Source organism: Micromesistius poutassou, assembly GCF_964030765.1.
Source record: "Micromesistius poutassou genome assembly, chromosome: 11".
NCBI classification, from domain to species: domain Eukaryota; kingdom Metazoa; phylum Chordata; class Actinopteri; order Gadiformes; family Gadidae; genus Micromesistius; species Micromesistius poutassou.
This window is the reverse complement of record NC_140281.1, coordinates 15,304,234-15,331,324: the sequence shown is the minus strand read 5'-3', so window position 1 is coordinate 15,331,324 and position 27,091 is coordinate 15,304,234. Positions and strand designations below refer to the sequence as shown.

The following is a 27,091-nucleotide window of genomic DNA, read 5'->3' as shown; positions in this document are numbered from 1 at the left end:
ACCATGTATTTTGTTGTCTCACAAAAAAGAGAGAGAAAGAGTGTTTCAGCTCTTTAGTCTGGTGTGGAAAAAATGGAAGCCAATGTCGCAAATGAGAATATGGATCAATGAGCAAAAAAAAAAGAAAAAACATGATTTGACGATCTGATTCGTCAAGGCAAGACTTGACGAATCAGATTTGATTATGTAAATTATTAGTAGGGGACACCCCTAGTGACAAGTTAAACCTAATTATTACTAACTTGATCTTACCTTGTGTCAGCTGTGGAGTCCAAATTAGCAGTCAGAAGGTCCCATGTTCTGTAAAAAAATAAAATTAAAAAAAAGTGGTTATCTATATGCTTTTCAACTAATTTCTACCAACTCAAGGATGCACATTGATATTTCATTTAGTTAAATTTACATATCATATATTACAAATTATGTGTATATTATTTTGTAATATTACCTGTATGGCCAGGTGTCTTGTTTTTGTAGTCACAATAGTTGCTATTGTGCATACAAAGGCTGATGCTCCTCATGCTCTGAAAGACAAGTCTAAAAGGAAAACAGAAATACAATGACAAGAAGCAGTGACTCACTTTACATAGTGCTATAGAAAGTTATACTTTCTATATAATAAGTACATAACTAATAACATAACCTGCTGGTTAGACTGGGGTAACTGCGGGTGTACGTGATGTGACATTGTTACACAGTTTACAAAGGGAAAGTTATTGAAAGTATTTCAAAATAAATTTAACAAGAATAAGCGAAAACAGTTCTCCAAATTGATAGTATAGACAGCAGAAATCAATAGATATGCAACATTATGTTTCTGACTCTACCTTGCATAAAATGTACCTTTTGAATAAATTAGATTTAGCTTTAATGTTGCAATTTGCTGACGGTCCCTGAACACCTGACTCACAGCCACAGTTATGGCTCCCACAGAGTCGGGCGTACTGTACCCATAATGTGAGCGACGCTGACCCGCGCGCAGTCCGTGGACGTTTGAGGTTTCATAGTCCAGCGTACCGTGTCAGCTCGATGTCGCATCACATAGCGTGTCTGTTTTATGCTAGCGGGAGGTGCAGAGAGCTACAGGTGTGTTCAGGGGGTTACATGCTGACACTTCGACATACCTCTATTGCGACATAGCGACATGCCGCCAATCCGACACATTTTAGTATCCTACCCCCATTCCGACAGTCTACCAATCCTATTTTTCCTAAGTCAATTTAATTCCAACATCCTGAGATGAACGGATGTCATCGGTACCCGCAGCTAAATATCAGTAATTCACCCGTCATCTACCTGAAACAAGCTGCTTTCAGTGCAGAGAAACTGACTTAAGTTGGTGAGCCAACAGGAACGTACAACGTTTGTTTCACTTAAAACTTACCTTCATGGTTCGTTCACGTACTTCGCGTTTCATCAACAAAGTCCGCCAACCTAGTTGAAACTTGCAGTACAGCACGTGTCAGACGAAAGAGCGCTCAAATGTGGGGCGTGGCTTTGACGTCATGCTCCGAATGCTCGAGAAGGTTGCCAGATTCACTGATGTCACTCATTACATTTTACTTGGAAATATCAACTAATTAGGCCAATGAACTGGTTTAGTGAATATTACTTGTATCGAATGATTCAATTTACATACAAAACTGAGGACACACAATTACAAACAATCACCAAGTAATGCACTACATGAAAAACTGGTATTTTAAAGTAAAAGCACTGAATTCGTATTTTTTTGTAGAATTTATATACATAATTGAAATAATAATTACAGGGCCAAAAAATCATTTTTCAGTGTACTTGTTTTTTGATTGGTTATTGATTGATTTAGTTTGATTGTTTTGATTGTTTCTTTGGTACAGAATCCCATCTAGGTGGGCTTCTGTTTTAGGGGGGGGGGGATGTGACGACCCAGGTGGGTCTTTGACCCCGCCCCTGCTGTTTGTATGTCTGTGTTGCTCTCCCTACTAATTAGGAGATTGTCGGCAGGTGTGGGTTGGACCGGGACCGCAGTATAGAGCCTGCCCAGACAACAGACCTGGCTTCTCCCTCCTCCAGGCATTTGATTTCCTTTGTTCGTAACACATGGACTGATCTTCGCATGACCTTTTTTGTTACTTTCATTTATACTGACTTGCACCACACTTCTTATTATATTTATTTCAAAATGAATTCTTTATTGTTGTTGAAACAGCGTCGTCTCCCCAGTTTATGTTGCATGCATAGAGCCAGCATGTCACATATGGGATCCTATGAATCCTATGGCATCCTAAGTTTTAAAGCTGTTTATTACCCTTGTGGTGAAAAATAAACATGCAAAATTGTTTAAAATGAAAAAGCTGGTTTATTGTCCATTTGTGTAATTGTTAATAGGATTTCCTTTGTAAGAAAAACTCAAAATGGATGTTTTTACACATGAATGATTCAATATAATATTGACTTAGAATTCTTAGTGTGTACAATTACATTTCTGAAACTTTCATTGTTATGAAAGAAGTTATTTGGACCAAAAAAATTTAGTTGTCTCAACTTTGAAATTAGCTGGTACAACTATAAGTATTAAGTTGGCACAACTTAATGTGATATTTTCTTCAAAACATAGAAGTAGAAGAAGAAGAGTTTACATGAAAACCCCCAAATCCTGTGCAGACAGTTGCCTTGAAATTTCAAGTTGAACTTTTTATTTTTTTATAGTGTAGTATACGTTTAGAACTGTCACAACTGATCTGTATATATAGTATGTTGGCTGTAAACACATAAATAAATATAGGATTATAGTTTATTTAAGTATTAACATTAGTCGAAAACACTGTAGTCAACTAGTTAGGCTGGGTCCACAACCCATAAGAAATAAATTAAATAACCAATAAAATCAAATCCAATGTGTTAATTATTTACCAATATATATATTTTTGTTACTTGTCCTAGTTTTTTTCTTAGTGAAGCATATTTAGATAATAGGCAAATTAAACTGAATCACAAATCTGTGTTATTGGCCGTTAAGATGAATTATTAATTAGACAAACTCTTCATCATTATCGAGAGCAGGACTTGTCTCTCCTAACAGAACCATGCAACTACTACACAGTTCACCAGTTTACTTACATTTTGGTGTTCTATAAATATTCAGATTGCCAGATGAATGTAAAGTATACCGTACTTAGAGTATATATTTCTTCTAGCTTTCCTAAACTGCTGTAAGGACGAATACTGTAGTACCCACAGACAAGCAAACCACGCTCGTAAAAGAAGCTAACAAGAAGACAGATCCACCGACAGATCCATATAGACATGAAGAATTATGGGATGTGATTGCTATCAGGGGCGGAGCTTATCGTATCACTCCAAGGTCAAGAACGTCCATAACATAATTTGTTCAGCTGCCATTTGTTCTCTCCCCCCCCCCCCCCCCCTCCATCCATCATAGTTAAGACACCAGACTCTCCTCTCTCCCCTCGGCCTCCTTCCTCCCTATCTGCTCCTCCTCCCCCTCCCCCTCCCCCTCCTCTGTGTTTTATGATCCAAGTGATGGAGAGGGAGTGACCCAGCTCACCAGCTCAACCCTGCACCCCCCCAAGGTAGGCCTGGGCAATAAATCAATAAATTATTGTATCGTGATAGACTTTTGATCAATATCAATATAAAACATGTTCAATGTATATCGATAAGAGACTGGACCACCAAATCTAGCAGCTGGGTTTGTTACACAAACATGGTTCCATACTTTTACAATATTTGAGTGTTTTTCATTGTTGTATTGACATTGGAATATTTATCAATGAAGAACAGTGGAAGGTAATATTAAGGTCATTACAATTGTCAATAGTTATCGATATCGATCAATATGATCAACTGATATCGTGATATGTCTTTCAGCCATATCGCCCAGGCCTAGGCATGGGTCCTATCCCCGTTTCATGCTGGGTGTCCGGGGCGATGAGTTCAAAGGTGCGTTTGAAATGCACGGTAACGTGGCGGAGTTGTGACCAGGTGTTACAGCTGCTGGAACACAGTGGGGACCAACCTGTTTAAGGCTGGAAATCCTCATGACCCCAACGTGTACCTGGTTCCCACTAATTGTATTAGCCCCTGTAACATCAATGTCCCGAGGAACACCAAAGACCGGACACAACCAAACCAAACAACCCACCGAACAGAACGACAAACCAAACACAAGTGAAAAACCAACCAAACACAACTGAACAACTAACCGAGCACAAACAAACCGAACCAATCGGACAACCAACAAAACAAACCTGACCAACTCACCAAACTTAAACGAACCGAACAAACTATCAGTTTAGATCAACTTTCATTTCCCCGATCCTCTCAAAGTTATTACACTGACTTACAGTGTGTGATGGAGACGGAGAGTGTGTGCGTGCAGAACAGAGCAACACACCTGTCTGTATGCAAAGCATCCTGGGAATGTATATATATATATACACACCAAACCAACACATCCTTAAAGATTCAGTTCACGTTGGAGTGTGTTTGGAGGATGGTTGTAAAAGTAAAGAAACAAAAGCTTCACACAAGTCTGTAGAAGATACACACACACACACACACACTCCACGCATCCTTCTATGCTGAGAATCTCCCAAAATAGGTTTTTATCCACGCTAAATACATGATTAATACTGCAAAATATAGTGTTAATGCATCACTCTGTTGAGCAGCCCTGTGGACCCACACCCAGCTTCCCTGAGCATGCATCCCATAATACTAGCATATTTACCATGACATTTTTGCATATTTACAAGCTAATTTCAGCATTTTTTCTGGCATATTTGTTGGGTTGAATTGTTGAATTGCATTCAATTCGAACTGGCTTACAACTTTGATGTTACTAAGAAATATTACCAGCATGTAAAACTTTGATAATCGTGGAGGTCACCACTGAAATAATACCTGCATCCTGCTTCCGCTGTCATTTCTTCATAGCTAAATTTCATCCGTTATGAATATCATATGAATATGAATATCTTTATTATTTATAGTCTTGCCGTAACTGAGGCCGTTGTGTTTCTCGTCAGGTTTCCACCTTGTTAGTTCTAGTGAAGCAGCTATATAAATAACCTTTTACGACCTGATCTCTTATTTAACTGTTGGCTTTCAGTCAAACTGCCAAACTGGGGGGGGGGGTGTGTTGGCCCTTGTGTAGGTCTGGCCCCCTTTCCCCTCTCTGCTTGGACCGGGCCACAATTAGTTCCAACTGAAACAACCCCTGCGTGAACCGAAGCCCCGCGTCACTCCCCTTCGTCACAGTTCTTCCATCATCATGAAAAATAAATCAGGTACAACATCTAAGCCCTGAACCCCCCCCCCCCCCTTTTAAATATTTAATCTCCTCCTTTGCGTTATTTTAGAGGAGCCATTGCATCTGGAAGCTCACCTGCCAAGCTGGCGGGAGGAGAGACTCAGAGAAGCAGACACGTCTGACGACGGCCAACTCTCGCAGGTCCTCCCTGTGCTCAGACCACCAGGAACCTGCCCGGATAAATTGCCTCTCTTTCCAGGGAGATGGAGCCAATGTTCCACAACTTGTTGAATGGCTCATGAATAGAAAGAGAGAGGTGGTGGCGATGGCGGCAAGAAGACATTTCTCCGCTCCAGCTCAACTTGAATTCCTTTCAATGGGTCAAACTGCAGCAGTGCGGTACGTTCAGACAAAATGTCCAAACACCCTGCCGATGAATCAGCTGTCAGACTGGAACCAGGAACACAGTGTTTACCTCTCCGTCTCTGTCTAGTTGGGCAACAACACGCTCTGTTGGAGGATAAAGGAGGAGGATGGAGGATATAGCTAGCGGTCACACCAGCCACATGCTCGCTTTATACATGCAAATCAGCAGCTTCTGAAACACTGCAGTCCCTCATGAGTTCTGGTTTATTGTTTGGTAGCGGGAGAGAAAAAGTGTCCATCGAGCAGCAAAAGTTTACATTTTCACTTCTTCACAACTACAACAAATGAAAACCATATAATATAATATTTTACAGTTTTGTTTTGCTGTTTCCATGAAGCTGATTTGAGGCAATAAATCTGCAGCCAGGCTGAGGTAAACAAAGTCCTAATACAATAAACAATGGTGGTTCATCAGGCTATAACCAGCCCAGACGTCTGGCCTCCCGGATCAAACCCACCGCTTCACACCAACACACCACCTGGGAGCATCACGCACCCATCCTTTACAGAGATCAATGAGGACGATCAGGAAGAGGGCAACGCTGAGAAACACACCGTTACCCATGGCAACCCATCCAATCGCTCCTTAGCTGTGGGACCAGACTAGACCAGACTACACTAGACTAGACCTGAACCAGACAAAAGCCAGACTAGAAAAGATCGGACTCAACTACGGTAGACCAGACCCTGAACCGAACCGGACCAGATCAGAATAGACTGGACCAGAAAAGACCAGGCCATCCCATCACAAACTAGACCAGATCAGACCCGGAGCTCTGGGGACCTGGACCAGCCTCAGACACCCCTCCTGCACCAACATGGAACAGTTTTACCAGTGGTTAAGAGTGGGAGCTGAAGAGCCATCCTCCCTTACGGTTGTATAATTTATGGCCCTCGTACCTCTGTTCTCCCAGATGCTGTAATGAGCCACCGTCTTTAAAGGATTAGCTTTACTGCTGCATGGAACCAAAAGAGGCTCCTTTTACTCATGTTATTAATCCCCTCAAATAATTAAGACAGTAAAATCACAATACATGGTTTGTGTTTTTGTTTCTATTTGACATTAAAGGGGCCCTATTTTACCACCTTGTGTAAGTTTGATTACGTCATACGTCATTATAACACTATTGACACTTTGATTTGGGAGGTCAAAAATGTAGGGATTCAAGCCAATACAAGCCAATAATTGGCTTATAGTCGATTAGTCGGCTTGGGAGGTCAAAAGTGGAGGGATTCAAGCCAATACAAGCCAATAATTGGCTTGAATCCCTCTATTTTTGACCTCCCAAGTCATAACTAATCGATCACACACCTGGTACTGAAACAGAGGCCCTTTAAATAGTATTGAATCCTATTCCCAGAGGTCACATCCAACCAAGAATAACACTGTTTGGCGCCTCCTGTGGATTGTCCCGCCTTAATATCCAGTTTTACTTGGAAGCCATTTTACTTAAGAAACCAATAGAGTATGCTGGACACTTTTATCCAAAGCGACATCGACACTCGCTGGGGAGAACCGGTGCCATTTACAACAACATCCATCCACACTGTGTGAAATAAATGTTTATTGACAAACAAACACATTGACTCATTTCTTCTTCTTCCTCCCAGTTTGGTTTTATGTCTGTGGGACATTTGGCCTCCAGGAAGGAGTTTGTTATGTGCCAGACCCCGACTTCTCTGGCAGGATGAATGCATTTCCACTTTCATTGTGAAGGAACAGAAACCATCGACTTGGTTCCCCGGCAGTATAAATAGAGAGCGGAGGTGTGTGTCTCTGGTTCATCAGACCAGAGAGTCTCTCGGGTTTCAGAGGATGTGCTGACAGTGGTGGTCCTACCATCTGCTCTGTCTCCCCCAAGAGACCGCCACACTGCACTCCTCTGCCGTGCACCTCTGAGAGGCAGAGGAGACCACAACCTGCACTGTTTGGTTGTATAACAGTTCTGAGAACAGTGAGGGCCGACAGGATAGTGTTGATGGTGTTTGATTCCCAGCCTTTAGGTTCTGGGTTCGATCTCTAATGTCCTTATGACGTGTTGGCCTCCTAGAACAAGATGCCCCCCAACCCCTTAACCGCTCCTTCATTAGGAGTACCACTGTAAGTTGCGTTGGATAAAAGCTTATTTTAATTGACTAAATAGTAAAATAGTAACAGCTTCGGATGAGTTGACGCCAGTGTTTAAGTCTGGGTTTGGCCCTGAAGATGAGGAAGGAGGAGGAAGAGTCCAAGAGGAGAATAACAAAATGGCGGACCCTTGACATTTAAATAAAAATCGATTTATCTCCTCATCCCCACAGGACGGAGAATGTCTGCGTAGACAGAAATTGTGCAGAAATAAATAAAGAATACAGGGTCAAAACAGAGCCTGGGGCGTTCCGCAGGCAGCTGACTGTACCCAGGAGTTTATTAGGAAGGCTCAAGGGCGTTGGTCAAAGCACATGACTCTCAGAAATGGGTTGAACAAAAATCTATATTCTCCACAAAATAAATATATCCAGCTTTTGGATATTGCATCATTTCTTCCACTTCCTGTCTCTTGTGCTGAGAGTTACTTTTGCTCTCTGGTATGCGCTTTGAAGCCCAAGTGAGAAACGTTATAATGGGATAGTAAAATTTGTGTCGGTTATTTTGTCATTTATTGCAAATATTGGAAATGCATTATGTACTTTTTCCCCAGACTGCCAGCTTTAAAGTTTAGAAAGTTTCAATCTCTGGAAGAAATTGCGCCGATATGTGTCGCCTTTTGAACACTTAGGCAGTTTGTCCTGGAGGAGGATGGGGATTGAACCAGCATCCCTACAGTCACCAGCGACCTGCTCTACTTCCTGATCTCCTGTATTGAGGAAACGTATCATCGTGAGCTACAACTCCTCGTACAGAGAGTTGTCCTGACATCAAACACTGGCAGCTGTTTGTCATAATTCCTTAATCCGTTCCCCTCTCAGAATACTTAGAGCCAGAAGGCCCCTGAATCCTATCCACCCCTTGTGAGTTCAGGAAGACATGATGAGCTATGATTTGTTCCGGAACATTCTGTACTGCTGTATCTCGATGGATTGCCTTCCCTTCCCCAACCTCTGTGATAACACCACAGAAACCAGCCCTCTTCTTCATCATCATCATCATTGTTCACTCCTGTAGTTCCGAACAGTGTGATTCAGTGGGCCGTTCTGGTACATTTACTCATCCAATCACCTGAGCCCCTCCCACTGCGGCCACGGTAACAGGACGCTACATCTGCAAACGGGCTGCAAGCTGTTTTTTATGTCTCCTAGTTTTGTAAACTCTGCTGTTCCTGCGGTCGGGGCCTGATGCCCACCCCGGACACCACAGAGGTTATCTCTCTCTCTGGGTATTTCTCCAGGGATCACTTCCTGTTACACAATTATCTCAGCCAATGAAAGGAGGGAAGGCAGCAATGCACCACCTCAGATCTCCTGAGCTCGGTGAGGATTAACTCCTGACTACAGTCTGGGAGGAGGAGACGGAGCAGAGCGGGCTGCAGAACCACCAGCACCGTCAGGAACGTCAGGAGAGAACAGAGGATCCAGATAGGTCTCGTTGTGTGTCTCCCAGCATCCCGCCTGGACCTTAATCCTCTCTCTGCGCTCTGAGCTCCACTCCCTGGTGAGAGAAAGATCGACTCGGTCAAATGAAAAGTTATGGAAGTCAGAGAGCGAATAATTCTGAAGCTCCTCCTCACTGTGGTGAGGAGGAGCATTTACCAGGGTAAATGGTTCTTGAGGAGGAGAAGGGATGAGGACCATCAAATCTCAAAACAGATCCTACTCAAAAAAGAGGCTGGGCCTCCTTTCTTTTAAATACTCAAAATATTTAATATAATTTCTATAAACGTCTAAAACTCTCACCTCGCAGTCCAGCTATTATTCTGCCCCTGAAATACTATAATCTGTAAATTATCTCTTTTTTTTATGATAGTAAAGTGCCTTTTAACAATGGACGTTATGTTTATACACTCGCTTGTATCATATTTAATCACATTGTTCTGTTCATTGTTCAATGTTCTGTGAGCACTCAATAAATAATAGGTTCTCTTATTATTATTATGATGTCCTAACTTCACTGTGTGGTCACAGATCTGCTGAGTCAACAACCCCATCCTGCTGGTCTGACGCCCAGCACTGTGACCGGCCAGGCCTGAATCTCAAGGTCTGTGTCAATCTCAGGTTGTGTTTTGTTTTTTTCAGCCATCAAATGTCTTCCTCTAAATGTCAGGGCTTTTGACACGGAGTGATGCAACCAATGTCCCTGAAGCTGCAGAATAACCAGAGGTGCGGCAGCTAGCGGTTCTGTAGCACGACACTGTGCTGTAGCACTAGCACTACACACTGCCCTCTAACAACACACACTGTCGTGTAGCATTAGCACTACACACTGCACAGTAGCAACACACACTGTCCTGTAGCACTAGTACTACACACTGTCCTGTAGCACTAGCGCTACACACTGCCCACTTACCACACACACTGTCCTGTAGCATTAGCGCTACACACTGCACAGTAGCAGCACACACTGTCCTGTAGCACTTGCACTACACACTGTCCTGTAGCACTAGTGCTACACACTGTCCTATAGCACTAGCGCTACACACTGCCCACTAACAACACATGCTGCCATAGCACTAGCACTACACACTGCCCACTAACATAGGGTGACCAGACGTCCTGGTTTCACGGGACAGTCCCTATTATGAGTTGCGTGTCCCGAGTCCTGGAAAAAGCCTGTCGGGATGTTAAAATGTCTCGGTTTCCACCATCCACTTGAAATGTCCCCTTTGGTCTGCGATTACATAGCCAACGTGGTCCAGATGATCGCACAGTGGAATGCTGCACTATTTAATTCCTGCACAGTGGAATGCAGCCCTCGTCCACCCAGCGGACGAGCGTTGGGCGGAGATGTTAGTGCATTTCAGAAGAAGTACGGGAGATTCCGTACAAAAACATATGTCTGATTTGTCAGTTTTACATGTCTGCCTGGCGAAAATGCTCCCGTTGAGCAGATCTTTTTGATAATGAACAATACTTGGACTGACAGGTGGAACCGCATGAACGTTCCCACCAATTTTGATGACACCTGTGGGAAATTCCACAGCAGCAGGCTGTCAGCAAACAAATCCAAAGATCCAAAGATTTTGGAGCAAATTCACTCAAAACAAATGTGTGTAGGCTAATTTGAAGAGCGTTTGTCTCTGTTTAGGTCATGTTTTCGGAGCTCTATGAGGTTGACGTCACACACACACACACACACACACACACACACACACACACACACACACACACACACACACACACACACACACACACACACACACACACACACACACACACACACAACACACACACAGACACACACATATATACACTTTGTTTAAAAACTTTCTGTCCTGTAGCTTTAGCGCTGCACACTGCGCAGCAGCAACACACACTATCCTGTAGCACTAGCGCTACACACTGTCCTGTAGCACTAGCGCTACACACTGCCCACTAACAACACACTGTCCTGTAAGAACCCTTACCTACTTATTGACATCTAGTCGTACTACTACTTCGACAACATTTCTGTGTGTTGTTGTTTATATCCAAACCAACCATCAATTCATTTGGATCTGTGTCATTAAGGAGCAGGGAGAGGTTCGAGGGCATCTTGCTCTAGGAGTCGGACGTCTACAGGTTTAGCCGTGGTGCGGACATCTGGTATTTAACCCAGAACCTTTCGCCATAACACCCACGCCACTAGACTGTCATGCCCCCTAGATCTGTTCACTGGATTGTGATTCCTCCATTGCTGGGTTGGAGGTCTCCCAGTGGGTGCGGGGAACAGGCAGACGTTTCTCGGACCACCTGGTTGGAGCGATAGGAGGGCTGAGGCGCAGCGAGGAGAGGGGAATCAAAACGCTGCAATCAATCAGAAGCCTGCAGGGACGGGCGGGGCCCGGGTCCGGGGATCACGGCTGCTGCTGTTGCTGCAACTAATCTACTTTGTGACACAGCAGAACTAAGCGCTGTTGTTTATCGATTTCCTGCATCTACAGCAGAGTGGTGCTGGTGGGGTGTTAATAGCGATGTTCTGGTGCTGATGGTGTAATCCTACCCGTTTGTGAGTGATGCTGTTGGAAATAACAATAGCAGGAGAGCTGTCAGCCTCCATATAACTGAGGTACACCAAGCAACACCCTCTTAACCTTAACCACAACACCCCTTAACTCCAAAAAAAACTAAACTAAACCCCCCCTTACCCGACACCAGAATGCCCTAAACCCCAAGTCTCTACACTCTGTAAACTACATCTCCAAGATGCAGCCCTTTGCTTGTCCTGGTCATGGAAATGTTGTAGGAAGACAAGACATGAGCAGTTATATTGAAATTAGGGGTACTTTTTGCAGGATGATACTTGAGTATTGGTTATTTGTCTTTAGAATTATTTGTAAATTAGTAAATATAAACTTTTCAAGAGTAAAGCATATTACTGAAAAATATTCTGGAGGCTATATTGGATGCAGACTGCAGTCCTATAATATATTACATAGATAATTTAATAGCAATAAAATATCAACACAGACAGTGATACTCTTGTAAGGGCTTATTGTTACTCACTTTGGATAAAACTATCTGTTAAATGATGCAACAAAATGTAATGTGATGCAATACATATAACAGGAATTATATTGTAACAATAATTTAATTTACATACTTTATATTCATATAATTCAGAATATCGAGGATCTCACTTATAAGATGGCTGCCAATTATCATACTTTTACTTTGGTTTTAAGTCACACTAACATTATATTTCAAAGCAAATTATAAAAATAGAAAGGAGATAAAAGAACCAATGACCCTTAAACTACCACTCAAACAACAAAGGAATAAAATCTTCCTCCATCTCAGAGGATGACTCAGAGGATCAACTTCCTTCTCCGCCAAAATAAAAGACTCTGCATCCCGAGCTAAAAGCCTTTCTCTCAGTTCTACTGCGTATAAATTGCCTCATTGTAAATTGAATTAGACGAGTCATCCCACAAATCTCTCAGCATTCAGCACTCTCTCTGTCTTTTACTGTTGGTCTTTGACGCCCTCTGACTGGTTCTGCTGCCTTGGTAAACTCACTGCACTATTTTCTCAGACGTTAATCATTTAAAAATAAAAATAAAGCCCTCGCCATCAATATGTCAGTTGGGGGTCGGCGAAAAAAAGAATGTCTTTCTTTCACTGGTGATTTAGAAACCCTGGCAGAACAGCTATACCGATTTTTTTACATCAATTACAAAATGAAGCGGCGAGCAAAATCCATATAAAAAAACTCCCGTCTAGATTTTCCCATTTCAGTTTATGTCACAAATAGTATTTATCAATCTGCATGAAAGGGTAATGCATCTGATCAAAGAAAAATACTTCACCAAACTTATTTTATAATTTCTAAATAAGTTTGGTGAAGTATTTTGCTATATATATATATATAATTATATTAGATATAATATATTATAAGATATTATTATTCAATATTATAAATTACAAGATCTAATATATTAGCATATATGTTCTATTAGTTACCACTGCTACACAACAGGGTCGAACCGGTAACCCCAGGATTGAAAGAGGAATGCTCCCACTGCTAGGCTTAATGTCTGCAGCCATCCGGGCGGTGAAGGTGTTATGAAGGCTTTGGGAGTGAGGTTCACCCCTGAGGACACCTGTCCCTCCGTCAAACTAAGCTGGTGGAAAATTACAAAAACACACTCAAGGTCACCTTGGAAAACAAACCAGTATCCCACGGCGAAGAACCAATCGCGAAGTGGTTTCATGACATCGGGGGTAGAGTTGAGACTCTCTGATTGGTGGAGAGGAACGGAGGTTCCAACCCACCAGATGCATCCTTCCATTTCACTGACTGGATTGTAGTGGTGGGAATCTCTTGGCACCTCACGATTCCATTTGATTCAGATTCAGAGGTCAACGATTCGATTATAAAACGATTATCGATGCATCTCGATTCAACAATTTTTTAATGTACATTTCCATGCAGGATTTTCAAAAATATATATACATACTCAGAGTTTGCTAATCACTTCCTACTTGTGTGATGATCATTAAATACAATCAACAGATGTCGGTTCTGTTGATTGAAGTCGGTTTTCTGTAGCGCTTTGCAGCAGGCAAACAAATTTAATTTGATTTAAAAAAATTAAAAAAAAATTATTATATTTGTTTCTGATTATCAATTTTTCCGCATCGAGATGGAATCGTTCTAGAGAGAATCACGATGCATCGAAAAATCGATTATTTTTGCCACCCCTACTGGATTGTGGCTTTGAGTTTCTACTGCAGGTTTGAGGAGTTCAGGGAGTTCACGAGTCGTCTGCATTAGTTCTTATTTGATTCAGGAACTGGTGAGGCCTTTAAGAAAAGTCGCTGTGATAAAGGGCTTTGAAACAGTCCTGGCCCGGTTTTTTCATTGGATTGGACAAATGTGAAAGTGTTCAATCCTTTCTGCCGCCTGGGGAGAACAGAACACCGTCTAATAGAATATTGATGCTGGTGTTATCGACGGTGTTCAGTCTTATAGCAGTACTCAGTCACCGGCGTTTAATAGAAGCCTCGCCTTGGACACCGACGAGACGTGACTTTTATTCCTTCTAAATAAAAGCCCCATGTTTCAATAAATACAGAGCTGCTTCGAGTCACACTCACCAACCAAACCTTTCTAAAGATTTTATTTTCGCCAGAGTCATACATTCATGGAATTGTTCAGCACCAGAGATAAGGCTGAGGAACATTTCATATTGACAGGTTTTCTGGGATCAATATGGTTGAAAAGCTCAAACCACAGTTCAAACAGCAGACTGTTTCATGTCTGAAGAGACCAACCACCAACCGCCATCACTTACCCAGAGTAAGTGGGCCGTGGGGCCGCTAATCACTAGCCGCTAATTGTAAGTAGTTAAAAGCTTATGCCATCAGGGATCTGACAGCAACAAAAAAACTCTTACTTTCAAAGTCGGGGGTTCATATAAAATTATTATTGGTCCCGAGGAAGTAGAGGAAGTGGAAGAGGAAGAGGATGAGGATGACGGACAGGAGAAGTACCATAATAGACGTACAGGATCTGGAGAGTACTGATGGCCGTATTAGTCCAAAGAGGTTTTTACTTTTAAATGAAGAGTGAGTCATGAAGTGAGTCAAGGAAGAGTTCCAATGAGAAAATCCAGACTGTTTGCTTATGTATTTCCCTCACTGACACATACCAGGTTTTCACATCATCACTTTTTATATAATATTTTATACATGAGGATGTGCACAAAAGGCTTCAGTTCAGACGGTCTGTCCTAGTGCTGATCCAGATGGATGGTTTTAGCATCCAGCTATGAGTTAGACGTTAAGTCAGAGGAACATTCTGGTTCTTGTACCGGCTGAATCCGGTCAGGGAACATCTCTAGTTGAGGAAGCTTTAGTGTGGAATGTAAATTAGATTCAGTAGAAACATCAACCATGAAGATAAATATTATATGGTCCATGTGTTTGGTCAATTTTTATAGTGGTAGCATGCGTGCGTGTGTTGGTCTGTGTGTGTGTGTATGTGTGAGTAGTCACACACACACACACACACACACACATAAAACTGCATGCTGTTATTATTTATTAGTTGAAAGTGATATTGTGTATATTTTCATATTTCAAGTGATAAGTAAAATACAAGCGTGCAACGATTCCTGCTGTGCTGCTCAGTCACAGACCTCTATATCCAGAGTAGCACACTGTTGTGATAGGGGAAGATAAAACATGTGGAAACAGCTGATGTTGTATCTGTTATTGACCTAAGTGGTGGTGGCGGTGGTGTGGGTGGGGTGAGTATAGGCGGGGTTGAGGGAAGGCTGGTGGGGCTGGGAGGTGTGTGAGTTTTGAACCAGAATTCTTGCTCTATTTAAAAACGGAAATCAAATGCGGAGAAATGAAGACGCAAATTTGCTTGTGAACTGAATGTGAACTGACTGTTTAATGTTTAATTCATACCTTTCAATTAATTCCAAATAGTCTCATACATTTATTCTGGCAGGGAGAGTGCTCACCACCACTGCATGCTGGGAGATGTGGTTTCCTTAGAGAGCTTACATCATCTGGTTCGGAAATTGTAAACTGTAGAGAACCCATCCTTTGATGTTTTTCCAGAAGGGGAGAGGACTTCTGACGGCAGAGCAAACATCTCCCTCTCTCTCCGGTTTGTTCATTCGACACACAGGCAGATCACATATCTCTATACTGCCAGAGAGGGCTCATGGATGTTCAATGAATTATATCTAATGACTATTTATATGACACTAACTGTACCGACTCCTGGCAGAAGTTAAGAACACACAGCGGGCTAGCTGCCCCATGCCAGCTCCTAGCAGCTTGCAAGGTGAAGGATTCATGAGTGCTGCATATTCCACACATGCTCCCCGGCTATCACACGCATGTCAGTGGCGTCCCTCCCCTCCGCCCAGAGCTCAACCAATTAACCCCCCTGTCACACTCAGTACGTTTACATGCACAGCTTAATTCGATTAAAGCCATAGCTCGACTATGCTCCTCAATTGGACAACTGCAATTGTCCGCGTATACATGGCGGTGAGTAAATCGATTCATTGGCCGAAGCGTGTCATGCCCCGGTACGATAGGTGGCGCTGTGCCCATTTCAACTAGTGGTAATAGAGCCACCGGTTGACCTCTTTACGTCACCAGCAACAACAAACTCAGGTGGCATTCGAGAAAGATGTTTTCAGTAGACAGCTGTCAGTTCACTTCGGGTCCATATCTCCGACGCTCCATTGTTCCGACCTCTCGGTCGTATGCCGACTCCTCCGGCTGCTCTGCCGGCGGAGCAGTCCGCATACGACTGAGAGGATGGAGCGTCGGAGAAATTATATAAACCCGAAGTGAACTGACAGCTGTCTGCTGAAACATTGCTTTCTCCTCCATGTCGCGTTTCAATCTGGACTTCAGAGAGTCAAAGCCAAACTTAATTTCTCCCAATTCCTTTTCCAACATGGGCGAGATAAACCCGACTAGGAGTCTTTACTTGTTGTGGAAGTACCAGAGAGTCAGAGAACCTGACGCAGTCTGTAAGATTCATAATATTAGAGAATACCCCCATCAGTTCGGCCGCGGCGCAATGAATGAATAAAGATCGTAAACACGAGAAAAAAACATTTATTTTGACAGATGTGCCCTAAGTTACTACTTTACAACCTTGTTGATGACCCACATTTAGAAAAACATGTAGCCTACTTTTAATTCAGCCTTGGGTGAAATCGAAGCGTAGTGTCTGTGTGCTTCCACCTTTAATGAATGCATGCCATGCGCACTCCCGCGGCTGGGACACAATTCTTATAGGGGGTAACTACATTCACCGGCTTCCTCCATCTTCTGCGCCACCTTTTTAAATAAATCGCCATTTCTCGTTATCCCTTATCCGACGGCGACAACAACAACACGACTATCGTCTCCTTCTACTTCTGGCTCACAGCCCCGGGAAAAGATCTTGAGCATGTGCAGAACGCAATTCAACGCATAATCCAATTCGACTCTGTACATGCACACTTAGCTCGACTATGAATCGCATTATCTAGGGGTCTTAATTAGACTATGAGTAACCCAATTTGATTCGAGTATAGCTCGACTAAGGTGTATACATGCATTTTAGTAATCCAATCATAGTTGGACTAAGCCAATAAGTCAATTTTCTTGAGTGTCATGTAAACGCACTGAGTCTGAACTCTGTAACACGCCCTCTTATTGGATGATTTGTACTGTAACATCGGGAGGGTTTCGGGTCAGCAGAGAGCGGTTGTATTAACAAGTCTTGCAATTATGTGCCGGAGTATTCTTCATAACGACAGTTTTTTCTCTTTATCTCTTTGTTCTCTCGCACTCATGACCTTTCAAATCCTCCCGCTGTACCCTGAGGTCACACTAAGGTCAGCGTAATCGGGCCGGGTTCCCACCCTTTTTCAGCTCCTCTCCACACTCCCAAAAGTGGTTCTTCTCGGAACCGCAGCCCACCTTAAAGTGTGGTATTTAGGAACCCCATTATCCAGAGAAGCCAGTTACTTTAAAGGGTGTCATATATACCTACAGATATTACAGTAAGGATGCGTCTGATCATAAACAGTAGCAGCCGACAGCCCTGTCGGCTGTCGGCTGGTCAGACCTGGCATCGACGTGCGCCTGAGTTCTAAGCAAAGGTATGAAGGCACACAAGAGGAGCACTTAGCAGTGTTGAGATCCCTCACACATGTTCGGAGGGCGTCTGAGGAGCATATGGACACATTTCCTAAGCAGTGTGTACGTGAATATATCCTTAGCCACCTCGCAGGACCAACTTCTCAACTGACTCAACTGTCACTCAACTGAAGTCATTTGCGCACCAACGGTGATGTATGTGATTAAATCAAAATCACGCAAGCTGGCTTTTTCCACGATATATGAACAATTTCAACAATTAACAAAAGCCCAGTGCTGACGTACTCAAGAGCTGTCAACTTGTGACCAGATCACCCAAGACACGTGATAATGCCTGGTGTGAACAGGGCCTAATGCCTGGCACACAGACAACCTTTCAAATTGAGAAAACATGACAGACCACCAGAGATGTATAAAGTACTAGAGACCCAGACTTAAGTAAAAGTAGTGTATCAAAAAAGTGACTTGAGTAGAAGTAGAAGTGTTATTTAACCCCCCCCCCCCTTAAGTGGAAGTACTAAAGTATTCAAAATGTTTTGTACTTGCAAGTAGTATTGCAAGTAGTTTATACTTGCAATTAGTGCAAGTATAAGTATTGCAAGTAGTTTATTTTAAAATGTACTACTCAAGTACTGAAAGTAAAAGTATTGTTATGTTTATATTAAAGAAAGCAGTAAAAATTTTGAATATCATATTGTTTATATTATCTCAAATATTTAAACTGAAGGACACACAATTCCTTTGGCTGTAGCAGCAGTACAAGGACAGGAATACAATACAGAGCTGTCTTAAAGCTGTCAAATGCCACATTTGTATATGTAAAAACAAAACAACTAAAACATCTCAAAGGCCAGAGGGGTATTCCAAGAAAACGGCTAAGTGACAAACATGGGTAAGTTAAAGGACAATTCCGGTATTTTGAACATTGAGCCCCCTTTCTGGTTTGTCTAAGATGAAATAGAGAACATTTTGACTATTGGTCCTGTCTCGGGTATTTGGCTCATTTGGAATCGCCCCTGCCTGCTTCAGAATGGCTGGCGACGTGTCCTTAAAACAAATCAAGTATCGTAGCGAAATACAGTTTCTGCCGTGTTTGATTGCTATTTTATTGCATTTTGTAAATCCCATTGATATCTGTTGGAAGACTCATTGCTTGTTGGCCAGAAATGGAAAGGGGGGCTGTTTATGTTTGGTTGTAGTCTTTTCATTCGGTTCTAGCCCTACTGTTGAGACGGAGAACCGAACGAAAAGACTACAACCAAGTGTAAATAGCCCCCCTTTCTGTTTCCGGCTAACGAGCAATGAGTCTTCCAACAGAAATCAATGGGATAACATTTTTATAATTGTAACAAGTAAGGATTCAGCACATGAAAATGTATTGGAGTAAAAGTATTAAACTCATCAAAAATATGTAGTAAGTAAAAGTGGAAGTAGGATAAAAAAATAATACTCCAGTAAAGTACAGGTACAGCATTTTAGTACTTAAGTACAGTAGTGAAGTAGTTCTACTTTGTTACTATACATCTTTGCAGACCACACACCTAATGACAGATGAAGATAAATGTAACTGCTTTGGTCGTTGAGTGTGTGGAAGGAAAAGATTTTGCCAACACAGTACACCCCACACACTAAAACGACTCCTAAATCATTATTGCAATCAAAAAAGTGTCTATAGTGTAATCCACCATGCCAGACATCCTAAGGAAATGTGGACAAAGTCATGTAGACAGCGTGAAAGTGTACCATATACGTCGCAGTGGGAGTTAGAATCTATTTCACAAATCAATCATTTAGCTTTTTCTGCCATTGCTATATGATATATATATATATATATATATATATATATATATATATATATGAAATCACTAACAATCAAAAAGCATTGACGACAGATATGTTCAGGTTATGTTAAGCTTCGAGCTAGTGTTTGGCTTCTGTTTGAGGTCACAGACGAAAGTGCAACAGTGCATTTTGAATAAATACTGAGATAAACAGGGCTATGGGTTATGTTGAGGTACACACACACACACACACACACACACACACACACACACACACACACACACACACTTCTTGGTACCTTGCACTGCATGTGGTAAACAGAGACGACTCTGAATGGATTAGATCACAACAAACTTTGTTGATCCCAAAGGGGACTGATGTAGTTAAGTTGTTGCTAAGCAACAGGTCCAAACACTAGACATGTTTTAACTGAATATATTTAAATGATCAAATGTGTTATTACATTGTGTGAAAAAATAAATCTACAAAAAAATCTGAAAGTGAGATTTACTATGAATAATTATTGAACCAAAAGCTGAGAACAACCAAGTAGATTATAACAACCTTAAAATCATTCCATGAAATAAATACAACCAGTTCAAGATTTTAGGATGATCGTTACCGGGAACATAAATACAAAGAGAGATCTTTTCCAAAATACATCAAACTTAAGTAATCGAAAGTCCACCTTTCAAAAAAAAATCCATAGCTTAACCAGAAGATAGAGGTCGAAGAAGAGAAAGATAGAGATAAATGGAGACAGAAAGACCTAGACAGAGAGACAGACAGACCAATATACAGTATATCAAAATCAAAGTTATCAAAAGTCAACTTGATATGGATTGAGAGATAGATGGAGAGCTAGATACAGAATGAGAGACGGGCAGAGAGACATAAGGAGCATAAATAAAAAGTCAGACTTCTTCCAATATATATCAAAAGCAAAACTTTCAACAACTCAGATCCATAGCTAAATAAGAGACGGACATATAATAATAAAATAGACTCTTCTCTTCCCTGCTTTACTCAGCATGGCTCTATTTTAATAAGGGCAGCCCATCACTCTTCAATATGTAGACCATAGGATTTGCCTCCTCCTCCTCTCAGCTCTGAGCCAAGCATTGCTTCAAACACCAGAACAAACAGCAGGAGGGGGGAGGCAGGGGGTAATCACTGTGTCACCTGTCAATCAAACCCCACTGTTTGATTGATACATGCTTGGTGGTTCCTCCCGTTTAAATTCACCCAGCTGGTGGTGATGTCACCATGGAGACAGTGGTAAGACAGTGGCCAGAACCAGCAGGTGGGTTTTAACTCAACATTCAGAGAGAAACTTTACTTCTCCTGGCATCACTGCATCACCCATCACTCTCTCACTCCCTCAGTCATCACTATCACTCCATCCTCATTCACTCTCTCACATCACCTATCAATCCCCTTATTCCATTTCTCCTTCACTACATCTCTCCCTCACTCTCTCTCCCACTCTCTCTCCCTCACTATCTCCCTCACTCTCTCCCTCTCCCTCATTATCTCTCTCCCTCTCCCTCACTATCTCTGTCTCTCACTTTCTTTCTCTCCCTCTCTCCCTGACACACTCTCTCTCTCTCCCAGAATCTCTCTCCCAATCACGCATTCTCTCTCTCCATCTCTTTCTTTTACTCTCAACATTAAGCACTTTTGAAACAAAGTGGACAAGTAGGATGTGATAATCGATACTATCCGATACATCTATATTGATTCCTAAATATTGTATATATTATATGCATATATATATATTATAGTATATTAGTTACCTACATACCAAGTAACATTATGTGTATTTTGTATTTGTGTTTAATTCTATATTAAGCTCCAATAGTGTAGTATAGATCTGATGCAAAAGTCTAATGTGTGTGACTTTAATAGATAGGTAAAATGCAAGAGTAGCTATAGCCGTAACATGGTGATGTATAGCTCTGGTTCCTGGGCTTAAGGTGATAGATATACTGGATGCTGATTGGCCAGTTTCTTTACCGCCTTGTTTTAGCAAGCATGCAACTTTACTTTGGTAGTAAGATTTATATGAATAGATAAATATATTTGTATTCAAAATAAATTATATATTCAGAATAAACATACCTTCCACTAGAGAGAGAGAGAGAGAGAGAGAGAGAGAGAGAGAGAGAGAGAGAGAGAGAGAGAGAGAGAGAGAGAGAGAGCGAGAGAGAGAGCGCGAGAGAGAGAGAGAGAGAGAGAGAGAGAGAGAGAGAGAGAGAGAGAGAGAGAGAGAGAGGCTCCCTCTACAGTTAATACGGAGTAATTTATCATCACTTGCAGGAGAACCAGCAGACAGACTGTGTGGAGTCATGAGGTGAACACAGAGCAGGACTGGTGTAATAGTGTAGGGTAGCTTGTGATAATGTCTTGAAAAAACGATAGCTGTGTACCTAGTCCGTTAACATGCACGTGTTTTCCTGACGCTGTATGTCTCTCAACTATGGAAATGTTGTTGTCCGTTTCCTGAACATCCAACTGCATCGTCTCATTCTTTGAATACTTGTGGAGTGAGCGGAACTTTCTACCTGCCGACTCGACAGCGGATCAAACAGCCCAAATAATAGAGCGGTAAAAAAAACAATTGAAATCGACCGATTCATCGCCTGACAACCGCGTCCTTTATAGCGGGGAACCCAGCGAATCTCCGCACGGGGGGAAGAGAAGAAGCGACATGTTTTTCACCGCAAGCGAGACGCGGGGCTCCCGCCGCTGCGTGGCCGTGGATGCTGATGTCTGGACGGGGCGGACAGCCCGCCTCGGGTCGCTGAGGATCGGATCGGTCCGGTCCGGACAACCGGGGTTGAGAGCGGTGTGGGTCAAGGAGGAAGATTTGTGGGGATAAGATCCCTGTGAGGGGGGGTTAACAGTACACTGGAGAACCGGGGTCGGCACGGTGCCCGCCACCAGCCGCCCTGGTAGTAGTAGTAGTAGTAGGACGTGTCGCTACACGCAGGCGGTTTGTTTTCCTGCACTCGATTAATTTACTATGAACTCATCTGCAGCGTCGTCTGTAGCCAAATAAGTTGGGTTTGATTTCCAGACTGATACACGGAAACGATGGACAAGAGACGGGATCGGATTTCACTCTTTTCTTTTAATCTCGTGCGATGTGAATGAAACACTGGAATGGATGACAAAAAAGTTAAGTTTTGTTTTTGAATATAATTGCACATGGATGGGATCGCGCATGGACGTAACACGGATTTATAGACATTGTTGTATTATTATTTTGTGTTTACAATTCCCAAATGGATATATTTCAACTACAGTGATAAATGACATACTGACTGCTTTTCTCTCTCGCTGAACTGGAATTACAAGGACGACCCACCCGCCCGCACAATGGCACGGCACTGGATTATCTTTTGGACCGGTTTACTCTCCCTTTTCTCCGGGGGAATCGCTTTTTCGGGGGTCTTTAACGCGTCCGACATGCTGACAGATGGCCTGTTGGACGTCAAGCCGTCTCCGGGCGGGCGGCAGAGCGGTGGCTTCCATCCACTCCTGTATTTTAACCCCGAGGACGTGGTTCAGCTGAGGCAGCGGTCATCCACCACACACAGCCACATATTTAAAGTGATCCGTGCCGCCGTTCTCTCCATGCTGTCCAACGCTGCCTTCTACATGCCTCCCACCAAACACCAGGCGTTCACCGGCAAGTGGAACGAGATTTACGGCAACAATCTGCCGCCCCTGGCTCTTTACTGTCTCCTATGTCCAGAGGACAGCGCTGCATCCCACTTTCTCCTCAACTTCATGGACCGCATGGTGGCCTACCCCGACTGGAAGGTGACCAGCGCTCCCAACGACGAGGTCCCGGCGGCCCACTCCCTCACAGGGTTCGCCACTGCCTATGACTTCATCCACTCCTTCCTGGACGAGCGGCGACGAGAGACGTACCTCCAGAGGATCCGCTCAGAGACAGAGGAGCTGTACGAGCTGTCCAAGCACCGGGGCTGGGGGAAGCAGTACCTGCAGAACCACCAGACCACCAACATCCTAGCCATCCTGACGGGCGCCGTGGTGGTGGGCACCCAGCGAGACCCTGTGTCCATGATCTGGAAGCAGGCGTGCGTGAACTACATGGAGAAGACCCTGTTCCTCCTCAACCACGTGGTGGACGGCTCCCTGGACGAGGGCGTGGCCTACGGCAGCTACACGGCCAAGTCCATCACACAGTATGTCTTCCTGGCCCGCCGCCACTTCGACATTGACAACACACACAACCACTGGCTGCGCACGCACTTCTGGTTCTACTACGCCACCCTGCTGCCGGGCTTCCAGAGGACGGTGGGCATCGCTGACTCCAACTACAACTGGTTCTACGGCCCCGAGAGCCAGCTGGTCTTCCTGGACGCCTTTGTCATGAGGAACGGCACCGGAAACTGGCTGGCCCAGCAGATCAGGAAGCACCGGCCCAAGGACGGGCCCATGAGCCAATCATCGGCCCAGCGCTGGGCCACCCTCCACACGGAGTACATCTGGTACGACGGGGGGCTGGCACCCCAGCCCCCGCATGGCCACGCCCAGGCCCGCATGCATGTCTTCTCCAACTGGGGCGTGGTCACCTACGGGGCGGGGCGCCCCAGCGCCCAGGGCAACACCTTTGTCTCCTTTAAGTCTGGGAAGCTGGGTGGGCGGGCCGTCTACGACCTGGTCCATGAGAAGCCCTACTCCTGGCTGGACGGCTGGAACAGCTTCAACCCCGGTCACGAGCACCCCGACCAGAACTCCTTCACCTTCGCCCCAAACGGGCAGGTGTTTGTGTCCGAGGCGCTCTACGGGCCCAAGCACAGCTACCTGAACAATGTGCTGGTGTTCGCCCCGTCCCCCGGCAGCCAGTGCAACGGCCCATGGGAGGGACAGCTGGGGGAGTGCGCCAAGTGGCTGCGCTGGACCGAGCGGGGGGTGGGGGACACGGCCGGGGAGGTGGTGGCCGCCTCCTCCCACGGAGATGCCATGTTTGTGAGCGGGGAGGCGGCAGGGGCCTACTCCCCCGCCATGGGGCTGAGGAGCGTGTACAGAGCGCTGGTGCTGCTCAACTCCCAGACCCTGCTGGTGGTGGACCACGTGGAGAAGAGTGATGACTCACCCCTGAGCTCCATGAGCGCCTTCTTCCACAACCTGGACATTGACTTCAAGTACGTTCCCTTCAGGTTCATGGACCGTTACAATGGGGCTATGATGGACGTGTGGGATGCCCACTATAAGATGTTCTGGTTTGACAGCCAGGGCCACAGCCCGGACACTAGAATACAGGAGGCCGAGCAGGCGGCAGAGTTTAAAAAGAGGTGGACCCAGTTTGTCAACTCGACATTTCCAATGACCGGAGCCGTCACCAGGGTAGCCTATGTGATGCACGGACCTTACGTCCAAGTCTCGGGCTGTAGATTCATAGACGACAACCGAAACGGAGTAAAGCTTTCTTTAACCATAAACAACACAGAGAAGATTGTCTCTATTGCTACAAACTACAAAGACATTGGAGCCAGGTTCAGCTACCTGGGCTTTGCGGGTTATTCTAAAGTGGAGGATAGAAAGGAGGTCTTGAGGTTTGGCCTCGGCTCTCAAGTAATTCCTCAACAGAAGCTGGTGGAGGAGCAGCTGTTTGACGCTGGCTTCACGGTGAACGTGATCGCGGGGCTGGTTCTATGCGTGGTGATTGGCTTGCTGACCATGCAGAGGAAGTTGTACCAGTGCTCCAGCAGGTCCATGCGTTACACCCTGCTCTTGGTGCTCTTCCTGTGGATGGCCGAGCTGCTGCTCGTGTCCAACAGCTGTCGCCAGCAGCTCCTCTGTGGGGTGAACTGGAAAGGAGCCGGCGGCGACGCTAACAAACAACAGAGCGAACCCAACGATCACCCACTCCCCACCATCGTCATAACAACCCTGCCCGGCTCGGGGGCGGAGATACTGCAGCATCTTTTCTACAACAACTCAGACTTTGTTTACATAAGAGTCCCGACGGAGCACGTGGACGTCCCCGAGATGGAGTTCGAGTTTGATTCCCTGGTGGACGCCTTGGAGTGGTCGAGGGCCGACGCCCTGCAGGGTCGCTTTAAGATCCTCCAGGGCTGGCTGCACTCCCTGGTGCTCAACACCAGGCTGCACCTGCAGAACATCCAGCTGATTGAGGGGGGCGGCCGGGACAGACCACCCCAGAGAGCCAGGGGAGGGGGGTCCAGGAGGAGGGCCATGAGGAGAGAGCCGGCGGCGGAGCTGAAGGGCAAGCTGAGGGCCAGTGCTGGCCAGGACGCGGAGTACGTGATGGAGTTGAGGCGCCACATGGTGGAGCACCCCAAGGCCCGCGTGGTGCTCAGCCTGAGGAGTGGCAGCTGGCCCCTCAAGCTGCCCTTCCTGCACGAGGTGCTGGGGACCTCCATGAGGTCCCTCTACCTGCTCCGGGACCCGCGGGCCTGGATCTATCTCATGCTGTACAACAGCAAGCCCAGCCTGTACTCCCTGAAGAACATCCCCCAGCACCTGTCCCTGATGTTCAGGGGGGAGGAGGGGGTCCAGAGGGCTCCAGAGTTCAGGACCTTACAGGGGCTCCTCTCCCGGTCCCAGAACAGCCCGGTTCTGCTGCTGGCCCACCTTTGGCTGGCCCACACGGCCGCCGTGCTGAGGGTGGGCCAGACCCTCCCGGCGGACTCCTTCCTTCAGGTGAGGTTTGAGGACATGGTGGTCTTCCCCCAGGAGACGGCCCAGAGGATCCACCGGTTCCTGGGGGTCCCCCTGTCCCCTGCCTCCCTCAACCAGCTGCTGGTGTCCACCTCAACCAACCTGTACTCCCTCCAGTACGAGGGGGAGGTGTCCCCCGCAACCATCCATGCCTGGAGGCAGAAGATGTCTGGGGAGGACGTGAGGGTGATAGAGGACACGTGTGGAGGGTTGATGAGGAGGCTGGGCTACACGCTGCAGGTCAGCTGACCCAACACCTAGGACTCTGATTGGATGCTGTGGGGTTTTGTTTACAGTGGTTGCCATGGTTTCTCTTGTAGTCTGGGGAGTTAGAGACCTCTGAAGAATAAGTCCCGCCTCCGAGGCTCCCGGTTCCCTCGGTCAAATGTCTATGGGAAATAATGTGGGGTTTTTGAATGATTGTACTTAACAAACTCTGTAGGTGGTGGAGAAGTAAAAGCTGCGTCACGTTTTCAACTACAACCGTTTTCATCTAGTTTCAACTGGGTTTTGGGATTTTTGGTGCCGTTAAAGTAGCATTAATAATCGTTTACTTTAACGGCACCGACAATCCAAAAACACAGTCGAAACTAGATGGAAAATGTGTGTAGTTCAAAACGTGACGACCTACAGAGTTTGATATGTACGATCATTCAAAAACTCTGT

General features: G+C 44.8%; 1 protein-coding gene across 1 annotated transcript; it reads left to right on the top strand.

Moving 5' to 3' along the window:
* Nucleotides 1–23,086: 23,086 nt before the first annotated feature.
* dselb (dermatan sulfate epimerase like b) lies at nt 23,087–26,674 on the top strand (the record flags this gene model as incomplete). Its single annotated transcript, XM_084475132.1, has 1 exon — nt 23,087–26,674. One exon carries the CDS (start codon nt 23,087–23,089, stop codon nt 26,672–26,674), a length of 3,588 nt encoding a protein of 1,195 aa, XP_084331258.1.
* Nucleotides 26,675–27,091: the final 417 nt, after the last annotated feature.